Source organism: Helianthus annuus, chromosome 9, assembly GCF_002127325.2.
Source record: "Helianthus annuus cultivar XRQ/B chromosome 9, HanXRQr2.0-SUNRISE, whole genome shotgun sequence".
NCBI classification, from domain to species: domain Eukaryota; kingdom Viridiplantae; phylum Streptophyta; class Magnoliopsida; order Asterales; family Asteraceae; genus Helianthus; species Helianthus annuus.
Genome location: NC_035441.2, coordinates 183,414,300 through 183,435,094, shown reverse-complemented (window position 1 = coordinate 183,435,094; position 20,795 = coordinate 183,414,300). Strand labels below are relative to the sequence as shown.

General features: G+C 35.6%; 4 protein-coding genes across 5 annotated transcripts; 3 read left to right on the top strand and 1 right to left on the bottom strand.

Moving 5' to 3' along the window:
• The first annotated feature begins 857 nt into the window (after positions 1-857).
• Positions 858-3,052, top strand: LOC110880036. 2 transcript variants are annotated; one of them, XM_035977974.1, is made up of 3 exons: positions 858-1,547; positions 2,061-2,287; positions 2,915-3,052. In XM_035977974.1, the coding sequence occupies exon 1, from the start codon at positions 1,136-1,138 to the stop codon at positions 1,478-1,480; it is 345 nt and encodes a 114-aa protein (XP_035833867.1). In that variant the 5' UTR covers positions 858-1,135; the 3' UTR covers positions 1,481-1,547; positions 2,061-2,287; positions 2,915-3,052. The 2 variants fall into 2 exon arrangements, with proteins under 2 accessions (XP_035833867.1, XP_021984279.1); XM_022128587.2 differs by lacking the exon at positions 2,915-3,052 and having other exon boundaries at positions 2,061-2,393.
• LOC110880035 (probable CCR4-associated factor 1 homolog 7) lies at positions 2,662-4,171 on the bottom strand. Its single transcript, XM_022128586.2, has one exon. The coding sequence runs from the start codon at positions 3,649-3,651 to the stop codon at positions 2,830-2,832; it is 822 nt and encodes a 273-aa protein (XP_021984278.1). The 5' UTR covers positions 3,652-4,171; the 3' UTR covers positions 2,662-2,829.
• A 4,360-nt stretch (positions 4,172-8,531) lies between these two features.
• Positions 8,532-10,666, top strand: LOC110880034 (40S ribosomal protein S12). The gene is made up of 5 exons (XM_022128585.2): positions 8,532-8,650; positions 8,758-8,795; positions 8,925-9,219; positions 10,316-10,381; positions 10,468-10,666. Exons 2-5 carry the CDS (start codon positions 8,788-8,790, stop codon positions 10,525-10,527), a joined length of 429 nt encoding a protein of 142 aa, XP_021984277.1. The 5' UTR covers positions 8,532-8,650; positions 8,758-8,787; the 3' UTR covers positions 10,528-10,666.
• Positions 10,667-11,631: 965 nt separating this feature from the next.
• LOC110880033 lies at positions 11,632-15,577 on the top strand. Its single transcript, XM_022128584.2, has 11 exons — positions 11,632-11,943; positions 12,536-12,739; positions 12,824-13,005; positions 13,091-13,217; positions 13,310-13,477; positions 13,566-13,853; positions 13,957-14,027; positions 14,119-14,170; positions 14,830-14,913; positions 15,003-15,073; positions 15,164-15,577. The coding sequence occupies exons 1-11, from the start codon at positions 11,845-11,847 to the stop codon at positions 15,357-15,359; spliced, it is 1,542 nt and encodes a 513-aa protein (XP_021984276.1). The 5' UTR covers positions 11,632-11,844; the 3' UTR covers positions 15,360-15,577.
• Positions 15,578-20,795: the final 5,218 nt, after the last annotated feature.

The window sequence follows — 20,795 nt, the reverse complement described above, 5'->3', positions numbered from 1 at the left end:
CTTCAAGTTAAGGATAGAGGCCTTAAAGCCCATGTGTGACGTGACGTTGATAAAACCCCTCCCGGGACTAATGTTTTTATCATTTGTCTCACATAGTTCACATACTATAAACACCAATATTAGACTTTTAACATTTTTTAAGACTTAAGAGGTTATGTTTTTTTATGAATAACTTGTGTCACTGATTACAACAATTACATTATATTAGAAACAATATAGCTATTTAAATAAAATGTTCTGGGAGGTTACGTGTTAAACCATATGTTTAACGATTATCAACCAGTTTGATTTGCTTCTTTTAAACAACCGAAAAGGGGGAACTTGATGTAGCATGTCGTAAGATAATCTTTTCCAAACACTACCATTGGAAACGAACACAACCAAATAAACACGGACAAGGTCTTGTTCGTGTTCGTTCGTTAAGGAAATAAATGTTTTCACGAACTGCTCCTGAACACTTGGTAAACAAAATTTTCCATTCGTGTTTGTTCATCAAGGAAATGTACGTGTTCTTTCGTTAATTTTAGGTGACGAACACAAACAAACTTTCATGAACACAAACAAGCATTCATGAACCCTAAATTGTTAAAAGATGTGTAATAATATACAATATATTATTATTTACTAAATATTTTAATAGTGAGAATTTTGAAGTATTTGAATAAAATGTAAAACTATTGAACACGAACGAACATAACCGAACGTTCACGAACATAGTTCATTTAACATAACCGAACGGAATTTCTTGTTCGTATTCATTGGTGTATTAAACAATTTTTTTTTTGAACGGCAAAGAATCTCACATGTAAACACATCCTACTCAGGGCTATGTCCAAGGTCCGACTTCTCGACCGCTATGAAACTGTGCCCCCTGATGCGTGCGAAGCGGATGAAATTCGTAAATCCTTGCCCCCGTCAGGTTCGAACCCGGGATTAAATCCCTGATTCGTCCATTCTCCCAAATGTCCCTCGAAAATGACCCAGGCTGCTTCGCGGCTAAGAAGACATGCCTTTTAAAACGGTTCGTTTACACCTTACCAAACACTATAAATATATTATTAACCCAAAGACGATAAACTGTAACTGAAGTCAAACAACGGTTGTGAAGTCACCCCCGCCCTGAATTTCGCCGGAGATGGAGAACGGTGACGATTGGCTAGCTCACGACAAGCTCCAACACTTCATTCTCTGCTTCACCATCACCATTATCGTCTCCTTCCTCGCATCCCGCACCAAATACTCTCTCCTACGTCGCCGCAGCATCTCCATAGGTTGCGTTCTCTCACTCACCGCCGGTGCCGCAAAAGAGTTCGCCGACGAGCTCGGCTTCTTCAAATCCGCCGGTGGTTCCGTCAAAGACGCCGTTGCTGACATCATCGGCGTTTTAGTTGCGGTGATTGCTCTCAATCTATGGAATTCATTTTGTTCTCGTGATAGATCTGTGCAGTTCGAGCAAACTCCAGGATATGAGATGGTTTGATTCGAGTTTGACCGGTATAATTACAGTTCCAGATCTGGTGATCATTGTTGAATCGCTCACAATTCAGGTTTTCACAGCCTTTGAATTTTGTATTTATTGTTTAATTTTGAATATTTATGTTTTCAGGCTGATTTTGTTGTAGATCTGTGTATAGATTCTAACCAGAATAACTCATATAGTTAGTTAGATGTAGAATATGTTGCTAAGATATTTAACATTTTCACCTTTTGATTTGAGAAACATTACTCTAATGACTTGATTAATTGATGATATAGTCTGATAGTTGCAAATGTATGCGCATTGAAAGTTGAAACAAGTATAGAGACTAAACGAACGCGTGAAAAGCTTTAACCGTCACATAGGTTCATGACTACTGCTGCACTCTAGTTTCGGTTTTGTTGTGTAGCAGAACTCCTCCATGATCAATCGAAGTAACATAAAATTATATATAAGATCTTTAGGAATTATTAAAATTATATCGAACCATAGAAGAGTAATGCGATACTGCATTTTTAGTCTTCTTTGTCGCCCTGTCTAAGAGAATTGATCTCATGCTGTCTTTTGTTTGCAAACAATGCAGATACAGAAAGATCATTCACAAAGAGGAGAATTCAAGCCAAGTGAGCAAAAGCACTAACCATCGACCAAATCAGCACTTCTTAGGTTGTTCAGGTGCGTGTACGTCTACCCTGTTCGTTGACTTGGCCATTGGAGTTTATCACATACACAGGTGCTGGTTGGTTGCAACAGCTGGTGTCACCGGTCACATGGTCCCTAAATGGTTTTGATAAACCCCAGCCACGAGTGGTGAGTAAATCATACATCATTCAACAGAACATTTTGTTATCATATATGCAACTTTTCATAGGTTTCTATGCCTGTAATTGCTTCTTCAATCTTACAGCTGCTTTATTGATACAATTTGTAGCTGCTATTTAGTATTTACTTCATAAGAAACAATCACATGCCAGTATGCCACCACATCTAGAAAAGAAAACATTGTAGCCAGTGACAGATAACAAAATATTTCATCAGCCTGAAAATGGGTCGGCTCCGGAAAAGAACAATTAAGAGACAGGAAACTTAAAGGGTTATAAACATCATGAAATCAGACAAGACAATGCATCAATTGAGCCAACTGCACAAATTATTACAGAAAATATTAACACAACACCAAGCAATCAAGCAGAAATTCTAAAATCAAATATTAACCTTTAATTAATTATCCTTAAGTATACAACCTGTGGTGCCAAATGCCATTACAACACAGATTGTAACTTAAACATACATCTACCATTTTTTTTCACAATTTTTTCAAACTTTTTTTTAGTTTTTTTTTTCAACTTTTTTCAATTCTCAACACCCAAACCATACAAGACACCAGCATATTTCTCCAATGAACCACTAAAGAAATTCTCTATCAACTTCCTGAAGGTACACGAAGTAAGCAAACTATCCGAACCCGCCTGATGACAGATCCCAATTCTCTCCACCTCCAACAGCTGCGCAAGCTTGTTCAATCCTCCATGAAGACTGTTACAAAACTTCATCAAATGCTTAATGTCATAAACGGTCGGGAAAAACATATTGATCAAATTAAAGAATCCGGTTTGTGTATCGGGCAGACTCCTGCAAGTCAAAACCTTCAACAAATAACCAAAATCATACCCACTGTGAAACGTCACCCAATACACACTGTCGTTCAACACAATGCCGGAAGACATTAACAACTCCCCGAATCTCCCAACATCTATACCCTTTTCGTTGTTCTTCTTAAAATCTATACCGCTCTCTCTCAAAAGCTCGACCGAATCGTTCGCGTAAACATCATCTTTCATGTTAAATTCCCGGAAATTGAATTGCCATATACAATGTCTATTATCTGTATCTGTATCTGTATCGGATCCAAATGTGGGTAAATTCCCTTGTTCATCAGAAAAGGTTAATCCTAATTGAATCAATTTCAACATATCCACATTATCTTTCAACGTCTGGTAATGATAATCATTGGTGTTTTTGAAATTACCAACGGGGCGAATAACGATCCCTGGAAACTCGGTGTCCATCGCTACGTATGGAAAATCATCAACGATAAGTCGAATGAATTCGAATTCTTCCTCCAGATTGTCGTTCCACACCTCTCGGATTTGAATCGAATCCGCTTTTGACATTTCTCAAACACAATTATCCAACAACATACAGATCTGGGAATTTTGCAAGAGGAATCAATTGTAAACCTTAACAATAAAAAAAAAAGAGAAAAGAAAAGAAAAGAAAAGAGGGCAATGGCAACCGATTGTTACCGGAAATGAATGATGAAAATAATAATAATAATGAGATGATAAGGGAGGAGAGATGGGCGGTGGTTTAGCCTTTTCCCTGTCTACCTCCTTCAGTGGGAAATGCAGAAAGAGAGAAAGAGAAAAGACAGCACCATAAAAGAGTGAAATGGAGAAATTATTAAGGGGGGAAGAAAGGGGGAGAAAGAAAAGAAGAGTGAGTACCAGCTGTAAATTGATATGCTTTTGGGGCAGATGACTATAAATAAACATTGCACACAGGCTTTTGTCTTCCATTTGTGTTTTTTTAATTGCAGATAATATAGGGGCTAATTTTGGAACTTTTGTAATTTGGATCTTATTGTATTCGTGTGATGTATGTCACCTTGTGTGATCTTATAATACAACCAAGAATAAACTGCCAGAATGGTTTCCGAGTTTTGTCACTTTTGTTAGAGTTAATTGCCCGGACGGTCCCTGTGATTTCACATTTTTTCACGTTTAGTCCTCACCTTTTAGAAATAGCAGGTATACTTCCTATGGTTTGTCATTTTGTTACTCAGATAGTCCCTGACATTTAATCTGGGGACTATCCGAGTAACAAAATGACAAACCATAGGGAGCATACCTGCTATTCCAAATTAACTGACATCTATTCAGGGGACTATCCGAGTAACAAAATAACAAACCATAGGGAGCATACCTGCTATTTTCAAAAAGTGGGGACTAAACGTGAAAAAACATGAAACCACAGGGACCATCCGGGCAATTAACTCCTTTTGTTATTTTAGTCCAAAACTCAAACTTTTTGAATCTAGGCCTCTGTGATTTTAATTTTGTTGCTTTTTTCATCCAAAAGCAAAATCTGGTCAAATTTTTCAGTTAACATCTAGTTTTTTGTCTTTACCTCTCTTTTAATGAATGCCAAAATGGTCAGATTTTTGTCTTTACAACCAAAGAGTAGTGTTCTAGTGATACTTCGGTAATTTTTTCTAGGGGAAGGTTAGTGGTTAGAGATTTGTTCTTGACGAAATGTCATGCATGAGTCAGGGGTTTTTATCATGGTTAATTTTCGGGGCGGTGAGTTTTCCCTGGAATTGGTAACGGGCCAAGTCACTAGCATTGTTTGCGATCATGAGCATGAGTGGCCTTTCACCTATGGATGTACCTCAAGCTTGGAAATTCAAAGAAGAGTAGAAAAACAATTTTTTTTTCTGATTATATTATTTGCAACTCATATGATGACTTTTATAGATGTATTAGTTATGGCAAAATGTATTTGTATTAGTTATCGCAAAATATATGGAGGTTGGGGGTTCGACCCCGGTTGGACGCGTATTTACCACTTGTGGGGAGGTTTACTATATATGGGCTCGAACGGACTTGTTGAGCTTTGGCCCAACCCCTATTAGGCCTGGTAATTCGATGCAGTTCTAAAAAAATAGTTATCGCAAAATATATATATTTGATAGAGAACCGAAAGGATTGAGCATTTCTATGAAACTAAATAAAATTAACAAAAATCGATAGGTAGGTGGGTAACAAAAATGATCTAATACTGCTAAATTTTGAAATATTATTTCTAAATCAATGTATTTCAAGGAGGGATGACATTTTGGTGCCATTCAATTCATTTTGGGAGTTCAAGATTTGTTCAACCAGTATTGTATTACTAATACCAGATTACTAGATGCATTGTTTTTTCCATGAGGAAATGGTGGATTAAGCTACCATTTCTAAAGGTAAAAATACAACTCACTTATTTTGTGCGAGGATGGTTGTCGGTGAAATACCAGGGATCTTAGTTAAGTTTCATATTTTTTGGAAGAAAAAGATCAAGACTTTTGGAGTATTTCATACTACTTTTCACATGCTTCTTTGCTTCTCAATTGTTAGTTGAAAGAATGGAATAATTTTCTCAATCTTCACTTATATGAGATTCTAATGTTTCATTTGTCTTTATCCACTTCATTTAACACCTTTGCTCTTTCTACAAACTTCTCCATCACACAATCATAACAAACCTTCTATGTGGATTAGTATATATTAATGTGGTCTGTCTTGCAAATTCGAATAGCAGTTTTGGTGGTTAATTTTATTCATGTATTTGTTTTGGTAATGCCGCTTTGTTTTCCTGGTTTTATACATTAACTGTAGTTCTTCCATTGATGGTCTATATCAGAAACAATTTCGATGTTTATTCTTTTTAATTTAGGCAATTGTTCTAAGTTCTGAAATTTACATACAAACCAATGTTAGTTACCATGTGAACAAATGCTAGTTCATATATAAATCATTGTTAACTGAAATATAAAAAACGTATGTGAATCAACATGAAATAAGTGAATTTACATCGAGTTTCAAGTGAATTTAAATACAAAAATACCTAGTTTAATTTATAGTGTTGGTTCACATGTGAACCAATGTTAGTTAACAAGTGAACCGAACGTATAAATTCATGTGTTAGTCCACACTAATTAAAATGGTAAAACGAGTAAAACACTAGTTTTACATAACATCTTGATATAAATAATTTTTTTTGACCGGTTTGTGTTTTGGACCCTTTGGTGGATGCTTTGATAAAGGTGTGGTGGTGAAGCTAAAGGAACATTCTACTGGTCATATCATTGTTACTTGTAGATGCTAGGTTATGAGCTCCATGTATATTATACATGCAATGGATCCAAGAATAACACAATTTTAGTGGTTTTAACAAGATTATGTTTTCATGTTTTGACATTGAATAGCAGCAAGCCACGGGTCTGATTAGAAGCAGTCTCTTTATTTTTACGGGGTAAAGGTAAGGTTGTCTATATCTTACCCTCTTCAGACCCTACCATACCTTTGCTATTAGCGAGATTTAATAAGTGTGATGATGACATTGAATAACAACATATTAACAGAAATCGATCGAGTAACTACATATATACAAATTCAATGAGACAACTAGTTGGTGTGCAACAAATAAATGATGATGATAGGACATTCCACCGAACAATCACTAGAAGAAAATATCAAATTGGACATCTAAAGTAATTTTAGAGATGTGCAAGAAGCAGTGGCGGACCTAGGAATTTTTTCATGGGGGTGCGGAACATTTTTAAAAATTTTAGGCCCCTAGATATATGAGTAAAAAAATCGGTTCGTATCGGGTCGAGCCGGGTCATGTAAAAAAAACGAACATCAAACTAAATTTATATAATAATAAAAACATGTAAACTTTGTTACAAACATAATTAAAACGTCGACGCCCTACGGGTTTTCATTTTTTGAAATCTATCCAAAACATTATTTAAAACTAAATTTTTAAACAATTCTTTCTCTATATAACATAAGTTCATCGCTCCATAACATAATGTTTCAATTTTAATTTTCAACTATTCAAGCCTAGAAATCATAACGTTAGTTGTAATCACCCTAAAAATATATAAACAACATAATCACCCTAAAAATCATCTAAAAAACTATAAACAACGTCAAAACACAGAAAATTTCAAACCTATTTAACAACTTTATTACCTTTTTTCTCCTATAATATCAACCAAAATCATCAAAATAACAAAGAACAAAATCATCAAAATAACAAAGAAACTTACCCGTGTTCGGATTCCGGTTAGATTTGGTGTCAAACGACGGTGGTATGGTGGCTGATTACGGTGGTCGCCGGCTGCTGGACTGTTGTCGCTGGGTGATGTTGTTCGTTGGCAGTGCAGGGACGCAAGAGAGGGAGAGAGCGGGAGAGAATTTCTAAAGATTTTTGGCTTTAATTATTTTATTATAGTTTGAAATATTGTTGAGTTTGGTTAATGGGCTAAGACTTAGTGGGCTAGCTAGTTAGGAATTATAAGTGGGTAAATGTATGGGTATTTGGGTTTAGTTAGTTAGGTACTAAAAGTTATATAATTTAGGTAGTATTTTTTTTTTAAATAAGAGTTTACCAAAAAAAATTAAAATATAAATTGATAACACTTTTTACCTAAGGGGTGCGTTCAAGGGTGCGGTCGAAAAATCCAAGGGGTGCGGACGAAAAATTCCAAGGGGTGCGGATGGGATTTTCAACGGAATTTAACACTAATTTTTTTTCCCCGGGGGTGCGCCCGCCCACTTGAAGTGGGCTTGGGTCCGCCCCTTGCAAGAAGATACAACGGGTTTAGAGATGTTAGGTAAAGGTATCGAACAAACAAATACCAATCGAACAATAATAAAATAAAGTAAAAGAGAGTTTGGTTGTGGCGACAACAACGGTGGACTAGCGGCTGCCAATTAGTGAATACGTGTCAATTGTGATTTACATCCATGGAGTTTGTATCAAATGTCTCCGTCTTTGCTCTGATTGACAACTAAATAGTTTATGCTTCCAGAACTTGAATGATTAACTAGAAAAACATTTTATCGATTAGTGATAAAAAAATGAGAGGAGATCATCAACCCAAGACTCTTTACCGACATTATTTATTCTTGTTATATTATTTATCAATTTTCATCTTAGCCGACATTATTTATTCTTGTTATATTATTAATCAATTTTCATCTTAGATATAAAGAAATAATTAACAAATTAATACTTATTAATACATCAAAAATGATTCTACATTTTCATATGTGAAGACCATTTTCAAACTTATCATTTGACATAATCGAGCCCAAAATTGAATTACTTAATAAATTTTTGGCTAAAAAGAAGAAACACATGGACTTACAAAGTAACGTTAAAATAAATCTAAAGGGCTAATTCATAAAGAATCAAAAGTACAGGGTTCAATGTTAAAATAAACCAGATGTTTGTTTTGTGGAATTAGGGTTTTGAAATCTGTACCCTTTATAACATCGCAAACTCAACCAGACAGCAGAGATATTGACCAGACTGCACTTCTTCAACTCTCCATAACAGGTATTCATCTTCTTGTCTCAGCCTCTATTGATCGTTATTGTGTTCATAGGTCTACTTTAGTTAATATACATTTTTATGATTTGTTGTTCTATGACTCTTTGGTGCAGTTTGAACTGAAGATTTAATCAACAAAAATCATGGCTGGGTAAGTAAACATCTCTTATTCAATACAATACAATATTCTAACCTAACATAGTCTCATAAGATTGAATTATATCGTCTGATTAGTTTCAATTTGCCTAATTAACACTGTTTGCTGTATTGGTTTTTGCAGTGAAGATGGTGTTGTTCCAGTTGAGGCAGCTGCACCCGCACCTGCACTCGGTGAGCCAATGGACACTATGACTGCCTTGCAGCTTGTGCTTAGAAAATCACTGGCTCATGGTGGTCTTGTCAGGGGGCTTCATGAGGCTGCAAAAGTGATTGAGAAACATGCTGCACTACTTTGTGTCTTGGCCGAGGACTGTAACCAACCAGATTATCAAAAGTTAGTCAAAGCTCTTTGTGCTGACCACAACGTGAGCTTGATTACCGTTCCTAGTGCTAAGACCCTTGGCGAGTGGGCTGGTGTAAGTTTCTTTTCTACTTATTTTCCTTGCATTATTATGGTGTCGTATAAACGGGTTGTGTAATGGGTCAAAATAGACTTTTGAATTGTGTAATTTCTAGTACAGCTAGAAACCGGTTGGGTTAACTAGGACACGGAAATTTGCTTGAATTTTCTACTGCTAGTTAGGTTTCAAATATGATCACAAAACATTATAAAATATTTTGAATAAAATGATAATGATTTAGGAGGTTAATGCACCAAAAAAATACTTTTTGGGCCATTTCTGTCTATTGCATACTAGGTTAGAACCCCGTGTATTACACGGGTTGAATAAATGTAATTTTCTACATTAAATAACAAAAAAGTTATATCTTTATGAACCCCGTATATTGTACGGGTTAAATAAATATAATTTTATATATCAAATAATAAAAAAAGTTATATCTTTAAAAACCATGTGTATTACACAGATTAAATAAATGTAATTTTGTATACTAAATACTAAAAACGTCGTATCTTTAAAAACCCGTGTGTAATCGGGTTAAATAAATCTACCAAATAATAAAAAATTACATCCTTAAAAACCTTGTATATTACACGTGTTGAATAGATCTAAAAAAGAGTTATATCTTTAAAAACCATGTGTATTACACAGATTAAATAAATGTAATTTTGTATATTAAATACTAAAAACGTCGTATCTTTAAAAAACACGTGTATAGTCGGGTTGAAAAATCTACCAAATAATAAAAAAATTATATTTAATATAAGATAAGTAGGAAAGAGAGGTATTTGTTTTAAAGGTATATTAAATTAACAATTTAGATTTGAGGATAATATTTTATTAGAGTATGATAAAATTTAATATTAATTTATTATTTATTTAGTTAATATAAGATAAGTATAGATTTAAGAATACCTTGAATGAATGACATGTGTCTAAAAGTAGGTTTCTTTTATTATAGTAGATAAATATTAGGTAATCTTTTTTTATATTACTCGTTTGACCCGTTATACATAAATATGTTGAATTTGACCTGTTACGGATCAAATTTGTCACATCTTCACAATTTTTTTATATTTCCTAGTCATTTGATTGGATTGTTTCTTTGCAGTTGTGCAAGATAGATTCGGAAGGCAAGGCAAGAAAGGTTGTTGGCTGCTCGTGCCTTGTTGTGAAGGTATTTTTGAATGAAAAATTTGTAAAAACGATGGTTTAGTTTAGTTTGCGTTTTCTTAAATCTGAGTTTTGTTGAACATTTTGCAGGATTATGGAGAGGAAAGTGAAGGTCTACACATTGTCCAGGAGTATGTCAAGTCTCACTAGATATGTAACAAGTGCTCAAAGTATTTCATGTGTGATTGTTTATCAACTCTTTTTACTTGGATGAACATTTCTTGTAGCAAATTTTGGATCATTAAAACGAGTTCTCTCTTTATATTTTAATTTGTCAAGCGTTCTATCATTTTTTTGACCATATATATTGAACAAATTGTGCCATATGCATTAGACCAAGCGTCGAGCTATGTGCCATGATATAGGCCGTGTGCCAGGGACCTGTTACATTAGGTTATGCTCCACGTATACTCGGTGTTGTGCCTAGAACATCTGGTGATTGGTGTGAAGTGAAAAGAATCTAAGTCATGGGTAGGATCATGATGCATCTTAACAAACTGGGACTACCAATAACAAACTAACCATTTATGAACAACCAAATAATAATATTGAGTAGGGGATGTCATAAAGGGATGTCATAACTTCATAACTGTTACAACACTCATTGTTGTAAAATTCGTTAGGCGCTGCTAGTCAGGATTAGCAGGGATTAATAAAATTGAAATTTTATATTGCAACTTTTTAAAGTTACATATATACATTTTTTTTTAAATTTGATGTAGAATTTTTTGAAAGTTATTAACTGAGTTGGATTAATAAGTATGATTTTTCATATACTAAGGTTTTGACCAGTTTTGACCGAATTTGATCGTTTTTTACTAATTACCGATTTTATCTGACAATTAGTTGAAATCGCATTGACAACCCAACATTTAGTGAGTAACCGGCAATTAATCGCTCCCCAGTACCGAGTTTCACAACACTAATCACCCTCATCAATACATACTCACACCAGAACTTGGTCATGGATGTAGTAAGGCTAAGGCCCTGTTTGCATCTGAATGGAATCAATGAGAGGTTGGCTCTGATTCGGTCAGAGGTTTTGGTGTTTGTTCGACATCTGAATGGTATCTGAATGGAGATTTCAAGCTCTTAACCATTCTGATTTGAGGAGTCGCTGAACCATTCAGTAGACTCTTTTTCGATCAGAGGCTCTGATTCACCAGCTAAATACATCACTATTAACAAATGAAATTAGACGTGTAAAGGTCCCCTCTATCTACCAGACTAAAAAAATAAAATTCATTTGAAAATACGTTGTTTTCAGGTTTTCCAAAACAAATTCTCATAAAGTGCCCGTTTTGCTATAACTGAACAAACCCTGGGTTTTACCACTTGATTCCATCAAATTGATAGATAGCGATGCAGAAACCCTTATTCCACCAATAATAATCATGTACACACACATTCTTCCATCATTTGAGCCCCTAACGGTTTCCGTTTGAGTCCGATTGATTCGTTTCCCAAATGGATTCCGTTAACGAGCTGGAGCAACAGCTTAAAGAAGCCGGAGAAAACCTTGCACTTCCCCCTTCTTCCTTCAATCACCTTCTAGACCTCCTTGATGTAAGCTATTGTTAATCTTCTATATGTCTTACTTTATTCAGATTATTATGATAATTCAACTTTATGTTATTAGGTGTGATGAATTCAATGCACTTGTAAACCCTAGTTTCATTATTCATCACTATGTATGTGTATATAGAAGAACTAGACAGTTAATGGTTTCTAATTAGGGTTTTTCAGCATCATATTTAGCTTAGTTTAGTTTTATCTTGTTATGCTACATTAGGGCTGTAAATTAACTGAACGTTCAGCGAACCGTTCATGAACCGTTTCTTTCAATAAATGAACGAACACGAATAGAGGCCGCGTTCGTGAACGTTCGGTAATATGCTTGTTTATGTTCGTATATGTCCATTATTTTGGGATAATTATGTTTATAGTTATTATATCAAGTGCTTAACAAGTTGATTATGTCTAATGTTTGGGATTAAGAACGCTTTTTTTCTCTTTTTGAAAACGGTATATTTTCCTTTGTGTTCGTCTACTGTTCGTGAACAAGGTCAGTACTAAACGAATGAACATGAACAAGGCTCTGTTTGGTTCGTTTACATTATACTTACGATACTTGCTATAATCTAACTTGTTGTTCAAGAAAACCAAGCAATTGTTGACGCGTGTGGGTCAAGCACCGTCCGTCTCGATGCAAAGAGCACTTGTGCCTCCAATGGGAGCCCTAATTGCTGATGAACTGATAAAGCATTCAGATATAGATGTTAGAATATCAGTGGCGGCGTGTCTTTGTGAAGTAGCTAGAATAACTGCACCGGAACAGTCTTATAAGGATGAAGTTATGAAGGTATTTCTAGAACTAAGGTGTTTTTAACAGAGGCTGTGCTTATCGTTTAATGGTTTATTACTTTATTGTTTCTTTTCGACGCAGGAAATCTTCCGGTTAAATGTGATGGCGTTTGAGCAGTTGGGAGACGTGACCGGTCGAAGTTATTATAAAGTTATTCATATTCTTCAGTCTGTTGCTAAAGTTAAGTCATGCTTGTTGATGCTGGATTTGGAGTGTGATGCATTGGTACTTGAAATGTTTGAGCAGTTTTTAACTAAAATTAGGTGAGGGCTCTTGATACGGTTTAATTTGAATCCGTTAATAAGTTGTGAACATTTCAAAATTGTTGTTTCTTTTGATGAAATCTAGGATATCTCACCCTCACACAGTATTCTCAGACGTTGAAACTATCATGACGTTGATCATTGAAGAAAGTGACGAAGTTGCCACCAAGCTTTTATCCCTTCTAATTTCTCATGTTAAACAAGAAAATCAGGTACTTATATTTCCCTCAAAAGTTTTTCATTATTAAACATTCGTTTACGATTATAATATTCCTGAAAGATTTAGTTATTATTTTGCTTTTAGTTTGTTTCCCCTGCTTCTTGGAAATTAGCAGAAAAGGTCTTGAGAAACTGTAAGGATACGCTTAAACCCTATCATGAAACAATAAGGAAACTCGTAAAATCAAAATTTGATGATTATGCTGAAGTGGTCGCTCTCTTATGCCAATTTGCCTATGAAAGTGAACACGTGGTGCGTTTATTTTCAATTCTTTATTCTTAAGTTTTATTGTTATAATGTTTTCCTTATATTTATTCCAAAATTCAAAACATTATCGCAGGTAACCAGATCAACCCTAAGAACCAACAGTACTCACAAGAGGGATACTATTACTTTAGACAATGGTAGATCCATGAAGAAGCAAAAGTATATCGATAAAACTCAGTTTAAGGGAAAAGAACTAGACACTCCCAAACGGGGCCGACCAAAGAAAAATAAGAACAATATAAATCTGGATATCTCACGTGAAGATACAAGAAGAACTAGATTTCAGGACAAAAGGCAGTCGAGTAACACCAAGGGCAATATCAAGAATTCCGGTTCTTCTGATAAGGGTTCTGGTGGCAAGGTAACATTAGAATTATATGTTTTTTTAAATATAGTAATATCTTGTGCGTATAAATAATAAATTCATTGTTGGTTAACTTTTAGTGACTTGATTTCTTATACAGGATATTCCAAAGAAATGGGGTGAAGATTTGGTGGGCCATAGGATAAAAGTTTGGTGGCCGTTAGATGAAATGTAAGTATCGTTATATACATTAGCTAAGTGGATAATTGTTGATTATTTTTAAAATTAGATGTTGAGTATTGATAAGTTTCTCTACGGGCAGGTATTACAAAGGTGTTGTTTTTTCTTATGATCCTAGAGATGACAAGCACAGGGTGAGAATACTGTGATTTGTGGAAATAAGTTAGTTGCATGGTTTTTAAGTAAAATGCCATTTTCGTCCCTGAGGTTTGGCCAGTTTTGCGACTTTCGTCCAAAGGTTTGTTTTTCTGCATCTGGATCCAAAAGGTTTGAAATCTTGCCATTTTCCTTCCGCTCGTTAACTCCATCCATTTTTCTATTATGGATGGAGTTAATAAGCCGGATGAAAATGAGAAGATTTCAAATTCTTTGGATCTAGATGCAGAAAAACAAACCTTTGGACGAAAGTCGCAAAACTGGCCAAACCTCAAGGACGAAAATGGCATTTTACTCCTTTTTTTTTTTGGCAAATTGGATTTAAATAATCCCAACTCACTGTTATTGGCCAATAATAATCCCAACTCATTTAATCACCAATAATAATCCGAACTATTCACTTTTTAACCTAGTTATTGGCCACATCAGCAAATTTTTAACCTAGTTAGTGTTTTTTTAACTGGGAGTATTTTACAAACAAAAGTGAATAGTTCGGATTATTATTGGTGATTAAATGAGTTGGGATTATTATTGGCCAATAACAGTGAGTTGGGATTGTTTAAATCCAATTTGCCTTTTTTTCTTTAATAAATTTTGAGTTTTTTTTTTTTTTTTTTTTTTTTGTTATTCGTTGCAGGTATTATATGCAGATGGGGATGAAGAAGTGCTGGATCTACATAATGAAAAGTGGAAGATGCTTGATGAAATTTCACCTGATCAAGTTACCATTCTTTCTTAGCTCCAATTTTTCTGTTATTCTTTTACTTTTAATTTTACTTATATTCTTTCGTTACTAATATATTATATTAGCTACACGGAAAGGTTACGAGAAACCCAGAATCGTCACCAACTCAAGAAGATAACTCCAATTCACCAAAAAGGTTGGTTAATAGTATACTTGATTCTTATGTGTTTGGTCAATGGCCTGTTAAATCATCATCTAAAGTGGTCAACTACTGTCTAAATAACAGCCCACCGCCTTCTGACGCTAATCAGAAGGATAATCTCGTTCTAGCACTTGCCGTTTCGGACGGGCTTACATCAACCGAACAGACAATTGATAATGTGGAGAAAAATGGCGAGTCTGACCCGAGTGGAGAATTGCCAGAAAAGAGTTTGCTTGAAATGAGTGAGACAACACAGAGACTGGAAAAACCGACAATATAGCTTGCGAAACTTGAGGTTAAAAACTAAAACCTGCTAAAAGATATAGATGAAAGATTTTTTTTTTTAACAATTATCTAGAGTTTGACTCGTTCTTGTTTGGAGACCCATAATTCGATCTTTAGCTGTCACATATGTAGTTTTGATTTTTATTTTGATGATAGATGTTTTAAGACACTGAATTTTTAAGAAGAGTATTTAACCATCAGCATTTGAATTTATTCTTTTGGATTTCTCCATATGATTTCCTTTTGACCAAAGATGGGTCTTGTTGACCAAAATTTTGGGGTCAATACTCAATTGTAGCTACTCAACAGAGGGACTAAAATTATACAATTCATCAGTTTTATATTTTTACACATTCTACTCGACTAGACGATGTACCCTGTCAATGATCATCTAAGTGATCAAGATATAGAAAAACAGCGACGTTAGATACTTGTGTTAAGGCAACAACGACGCTGCTGATTACTATACAACTACAATGTAAAAGAGACAAATAGATTAATGTTAGTGTAATCAATGTTTTAAAAACCGGTTTTTTATTCATACCGGGTTAGGCTTTGAAATGGTTTAACCGGTTGAACAATGTAATTCTATAAAATACAAATTCATCTAAAAAATAATCCAATCTCAATTAAGATTTATATATCTGATTATGGTTTTATCTAAAAACAACTATTTTCTTGTAAAATGTTATGCATTTTAAAAGAATTTTTAAAACATTGAGTGTAATTGCAATTAACAAATACAAGTACTAGTTTATAACCAAGTTACAATTATTATGGTTAAATAAACTTTTCATCATTAAAAAAAAAATCAACTTTTAATTTACAAGGTTTGAAATAGTCAAAATAAGGCCCAGATCTAATACAGAGGGTCAAAGGTGTTACAGTATCATAGTTTGCGAACGGTGTGTGCGAGCCATGAACATGATTATGAAGTATCACGGAATCACGACCTAAGCTTCCATGCAATTTCCACGGTATCGAGTAATGAAAATAACGGATTAAACTTAACAAAGATTGCCGATTTGCTGTTGTATTTATAATACTTCTTGTGATTAATTACGTTGTACACGAACCAAATGTTGCTTATATGAACATACTAGTTTAAGTACCGTGTATTACACGGATTTTCTCACAATAAATTATATAATTGATGAAAGAAACGTTTACATAAAATTTTAAATGAAAGAAGTGTTACGTTATGTCACACCCCGATTTCCACGTGTCTCACCGGTGGGCCCGGTGGGGGATTATCGTGACGATGTTGGCAACAATATAGTCAAACCGCACAATTATATAATGCACAGCGGAAGCATAAGATAAATATATATTTCAACCTCTGGTGATAATATCAATGTATTACAGAAGTTGAATATCCACAGTGGATCGTAAATAACATAAAGTATTGTTCCATCAGATACTGCAATCAAGCTTGCGAGACTTATCACGACGCTAGGGAGCTAATACCAGCCAATTTACGTTTAGGTACCTGCACTTAATCTTTTGGGGAAAATACGTCAGTTTACACTGGTAAATACATTCAACTGACACATTTGAAAATGTTTATTAAAATTGATTTGAATGCACAAGGCACAAACTCTTTTATAACTTGGGTAAATTATAATAAAATCTTGTGAACGTTTTACATGTCCTTTTATGCGTACAGTAGCCCGGGTCGTGCCGGGTTAAAGATTTATAGACACACCACGTTTGCGTAAAACCGTAGTATAAAAACCAACGACTACGTCTTTTAATTTAATGTCGACACTTTATACCGGGTGTACGCCTACACCGGGATGTCGATGGTCGTGGCCATTTCGTAAAATGATGCCAAGGATATCCGGGACAACGGTCATTAAACCCCCCAAAGGCTTATAAGCAACAAAACTGTTTAAATGAGCCGATCATATTTAATCAATTAACCACCTAAGCGATGGAATTATATAATGCTCAATCAAGCGGTATTAATATACCGTAACCCAAGCCCATATAGGGGAAATAAGTTAAAGTATTTACCTTTGCAAGTATATTTCCTTAATTGGATTAAATCACCGATAGCTTTTACTGGGGCTCCTAATCTGGAACGAAGGTTTTAATTAACCTCTTAGAATCCTAACGGGTCGTTATAATGGCCGTAGCCTAGACCGGTTGGTTCCGATATATATAGATATGGTTTAATCGCGCGAAAAGGCGAAAACCGAGAATGGAGTGTGATTCTGACCCACCAAGTTCAGAGACTTGTTTTATGTGGGTTAATGGTTCACACTCTGGATTTTGGGGTTCAAATGATATTATTTGACCCGTATCGGCTAAATTATGAAAACTAGTTTCATAAGCCGAACCGTGCGCGCAATAGGCGAAACGGTTAACTATGAGAGTCGTACGCTTATTTCCTAAGTCAATATGCCTTAAATGGGTTGTGGTATCAGTAGGATACCTTCCGTGATGCCCGTAACGAGTTTAAGTTTATATTATGCCCCGTAGGGGCTTTTCGGTCATTTTAAAGACTTTAAAAGGGCTTTTCGAGTTCTACAGGAAATCTGAGTTTCCCGAACAGCTTATAAAGCTTAAAATACTTTATTTATTATTTAAAACCAGTAGCAATTGGAATCGGGTCAAAAGACCTTGTAGAACTCACATTTTGGCCGAAAAGGGCATATTCGGTATTTACCGAACCGTAGCCATAACCGCAGGTTATGAGCGAGGTAAAAATTATTAAAAATCTTTAAAATTCCCAAAATATTATTTTAATACAGTGGGTAAAAGTTTTGGTGACGAAATCTTGGTTTAGATAGGTGTTATGCTATTTGCGCCGTTAATTACCAAAGTTTATTTAAATTGCGCCAATTAGCATAACTCTCATTCTAGACCTCGGATTGACGTGAAACTTTAAGGACATGCTTATAATTTAATAAGCAAGGTTTTGGTCCGTTCATGTGTCCGAAATACTCGTTTTAATTTTAAAAGGCCGTTACGGTCAACTTTTAGGCAAATGACGGAAATGCGCAAAAGACTCGGATAACTCATGAACCGCCCACAGAGGTTTATACCAACATGTGACCTGGTCCTAAGAGAGTTCTAAGGTATATTTATACCTCACTAAAACGGGTCAGAACTGAAGTCAAAGCAAAAGTCAAACTTTTGCGACATTCGGCTCCGAACCGGTTCCATATAGCAAATGATCGATTCAAACGAGCGCAAACAAGTTTATTTACTTATTATCATGTTTTATGATTATCAAAACACGTTCCATAACATATACATTACAGATTATGCATAAATCGCTAAAATAGCTTTCTGTTGACTTTTTAACCGCACGTTTGACTCGATATTTGACATAGTTAGAGTGGTGATCAGAGGGAACCCTTTTAGGGGTTTATTACCTCCATTGATACCAACTTATAACCACCTTTGATTCGTCATAAGACAGAACCATCATGGACATAATTTAAAGTCAAACCGTTTTTACGACGGTTTGGTTTTTAGCTAAATACTAAGCATAAACTGAACTACGGATGATCAAGGTAACTTACAGAAGTTAGAACTTGAATATGGAGCAGAGAAGGATGCTTATTAGCTCTTGAGATGACCAGAGAATGTGTTTTTGAGTGTGATGAATGTTATGAACTTACTAGTGCTATTTATAGCAAATGTCATGGCTCAAGATCATTACACACAACTCTACAAGTGCCCTTGGATGAATGGCAGGTGTATTAGAGGGTTATGGGTCGAGTAGGGGGCACCCATGCCTCATTGATTGGTGTTTGGTCGTTCAAATGGTCCAAAGGTCAAGTAGTTACAACAATTCTGCATCTGGGCGTCTAATGCGGCCCGCATGGAAGTTCCATGCGTTTATAATGCGGGCCGCCTGGGATCTAAGTACCAGACGCGTAATTGAGGAGGCTCGCGGCCCGCCTCAACTTAACCCAATATGCAATGCGGGCCGCGTGGGGTTAAGATTTCAGAAATTTTAAATCTTTTGTCATGATTACAGAATCTGGTAATTAATAACGAAATCTTTCGTAATGATTTACCTGACCTTTCGGGTTTGAAGGGGTAACTTTGCGGTTTGGCCCTCGGTTATTTATCGATAGGGGCCTCGTGTTATTTACCCGCGTTATAAAGTCCCCGGTTTATTTATTAATTATTCAGAAAGCCTTAACTTTCATTATTGACGCTTTTAACCCTTCTCATACGAATTCGAGTATAACTCTATCGTTTTAAGACGGAACTTCGCGGAATTTATACAGTATATTCTAGTGAGTGTATAATACTGTTACGAAGTCTTGGGAACGTTAAAGGGTCACTCAGAGGTAATATTAAACATGTTGACACAGTTAACCCCTGTAGCTCGTAATCTCTCACTTTCTTCCGCGTTTCGCTTCCGTACGTTTTGTGATTTATTCGTTTGAAGGTACAAGCATTTATTTAGGGTTACTATACAGTATATTTACCCTTGTTGACATTTATAACCCTCGAATTTATATACTTTCAAGGTTTGTCAAAATTAGTCCTTTATTTATTATAGATGCCACGTGTAAACAAATGACACGTGTTAACACATCATTGGACACAAAATTTCGAGGTGTTACATCCTCACCCCCTTAAAATAAATCTCGACCCGAGATTTACTCAAATAAATAGGGGTACTTTTCTTTCATTGTAGCTTCGACTTCCCACGTATATTCAGGACCTCTACGAGCATCCCATTTGACTTTTACAATCGGTACGTGCTTTCTGCGAAGCTTCTTCACCTGTCGATCTTCAATCGACAAAGGTTTTTCTATGAACTTTAAGCTCTCATCTATATGCACATCTGTGTGTGGAATCACCAACGATTCGTCGGCGAAGCACTTTTTGAGATTGCAGATGTGGAACACATTGTGAATTCCATTGAGCTCTTCAGGCAAGTTCAACTTATAGGCAACTGATCCAACCCGTTCAATGACCTCAAATGGTCCTATGTATCTCGGACTCAGTTTGCCTTTCTTGCCGAAACGCATCACCCCCTTCCAGGGTGATACCTTAAGTAATACCTTTTCACCCACTTCGAAGTGAAAATCCTTACGCTTTGGATCAGCGTAGCTCTTCTGCCTATCGCGGGCAGCCTTGAGACGTTCCCGGATCTGGACAATCTTGTCCGTAGTCTGGAAAACAATCTCTGGTCCCGATAATTGGACCTCTCCTACTTCCGCCCAACAAACAGGCGATCTACATTTCCTACCATATAATGCCTCAAAAGGCGCAGCCTTTATGCTGGTGTGGTAGCTATTATTGTAGGAGAATTCGATCAGGGGTAGGTTTTTATCCCAGTTACCACCTAAATCGATCGCACATGCACGAAGCATGTCTTCTAGCGTTTGGATAGTACGCTCACTTTGACCGTCCGTCTGTGGATGGTAAGCCGTACTAAAGTTTAGACGCGTGCCCA

What these genes read in the sequence shown, in the direction of transcription:
- LOC110880033 (XM_022128584.2), top strand. Translation starts at nt 11,845, where the DNA reads ATGGATTCCGTTAACGAGCTGGAGCAACAGCTTAAAGAAGCCGGAGAA. An exon ending in CCTATGAAAGTGAACACGTG is followed by an intron (nt 13,478 to 13,565) that starts GTGCGTTTATTT and finishes ACATTATCGCAG; the next exon opens with GTAACCAGATCAACCCTAAG. An exon ending in ATGAAATTTCACCTGATCAA is followed by an intron (nt 14,914 to 15,002) that starts GTTACCATTCTT and finishes ATATTATATTAG; the next exon opens with CTACACGGAAAGGTTACGAG.
- LOC110880034 (XM_022128585.2), top strand. An exon ending in CCCTTGGCGAGTGGGCTGGT is followed by an intron (nt 9,220 to 10,315) that starts GTAAGTTTCTTT and finishes GTTTCTTTGCAG; the next exon opens with TTGTGCAAGATAGATTCGGA. An exon ending in GCTCGTGCCTTGTTGTGAAG is followed by an intron (nt 10,382 to 10,467) that starts GTATTTTTGAAT and finishes AACATTTTGCAG; the next exon opens with GATTATGGAGAGGAAAGTGA.
- LOC110880036 (XM_035977974.1), top strand. Translation starts at nt 1,136, where the DNA reads ATGGAGAACGGTGACGATTGGCTAGCTCACGACAAGCTCCAACACTTC.
- LOC110880035 (XM_022128586.2), bottom strand. Translation starts at nt 3,651, where the DNA reads ATGTCAAAAGCGGATTCGATTCAAATCCGAGAGGTGTGGAACGACAAT.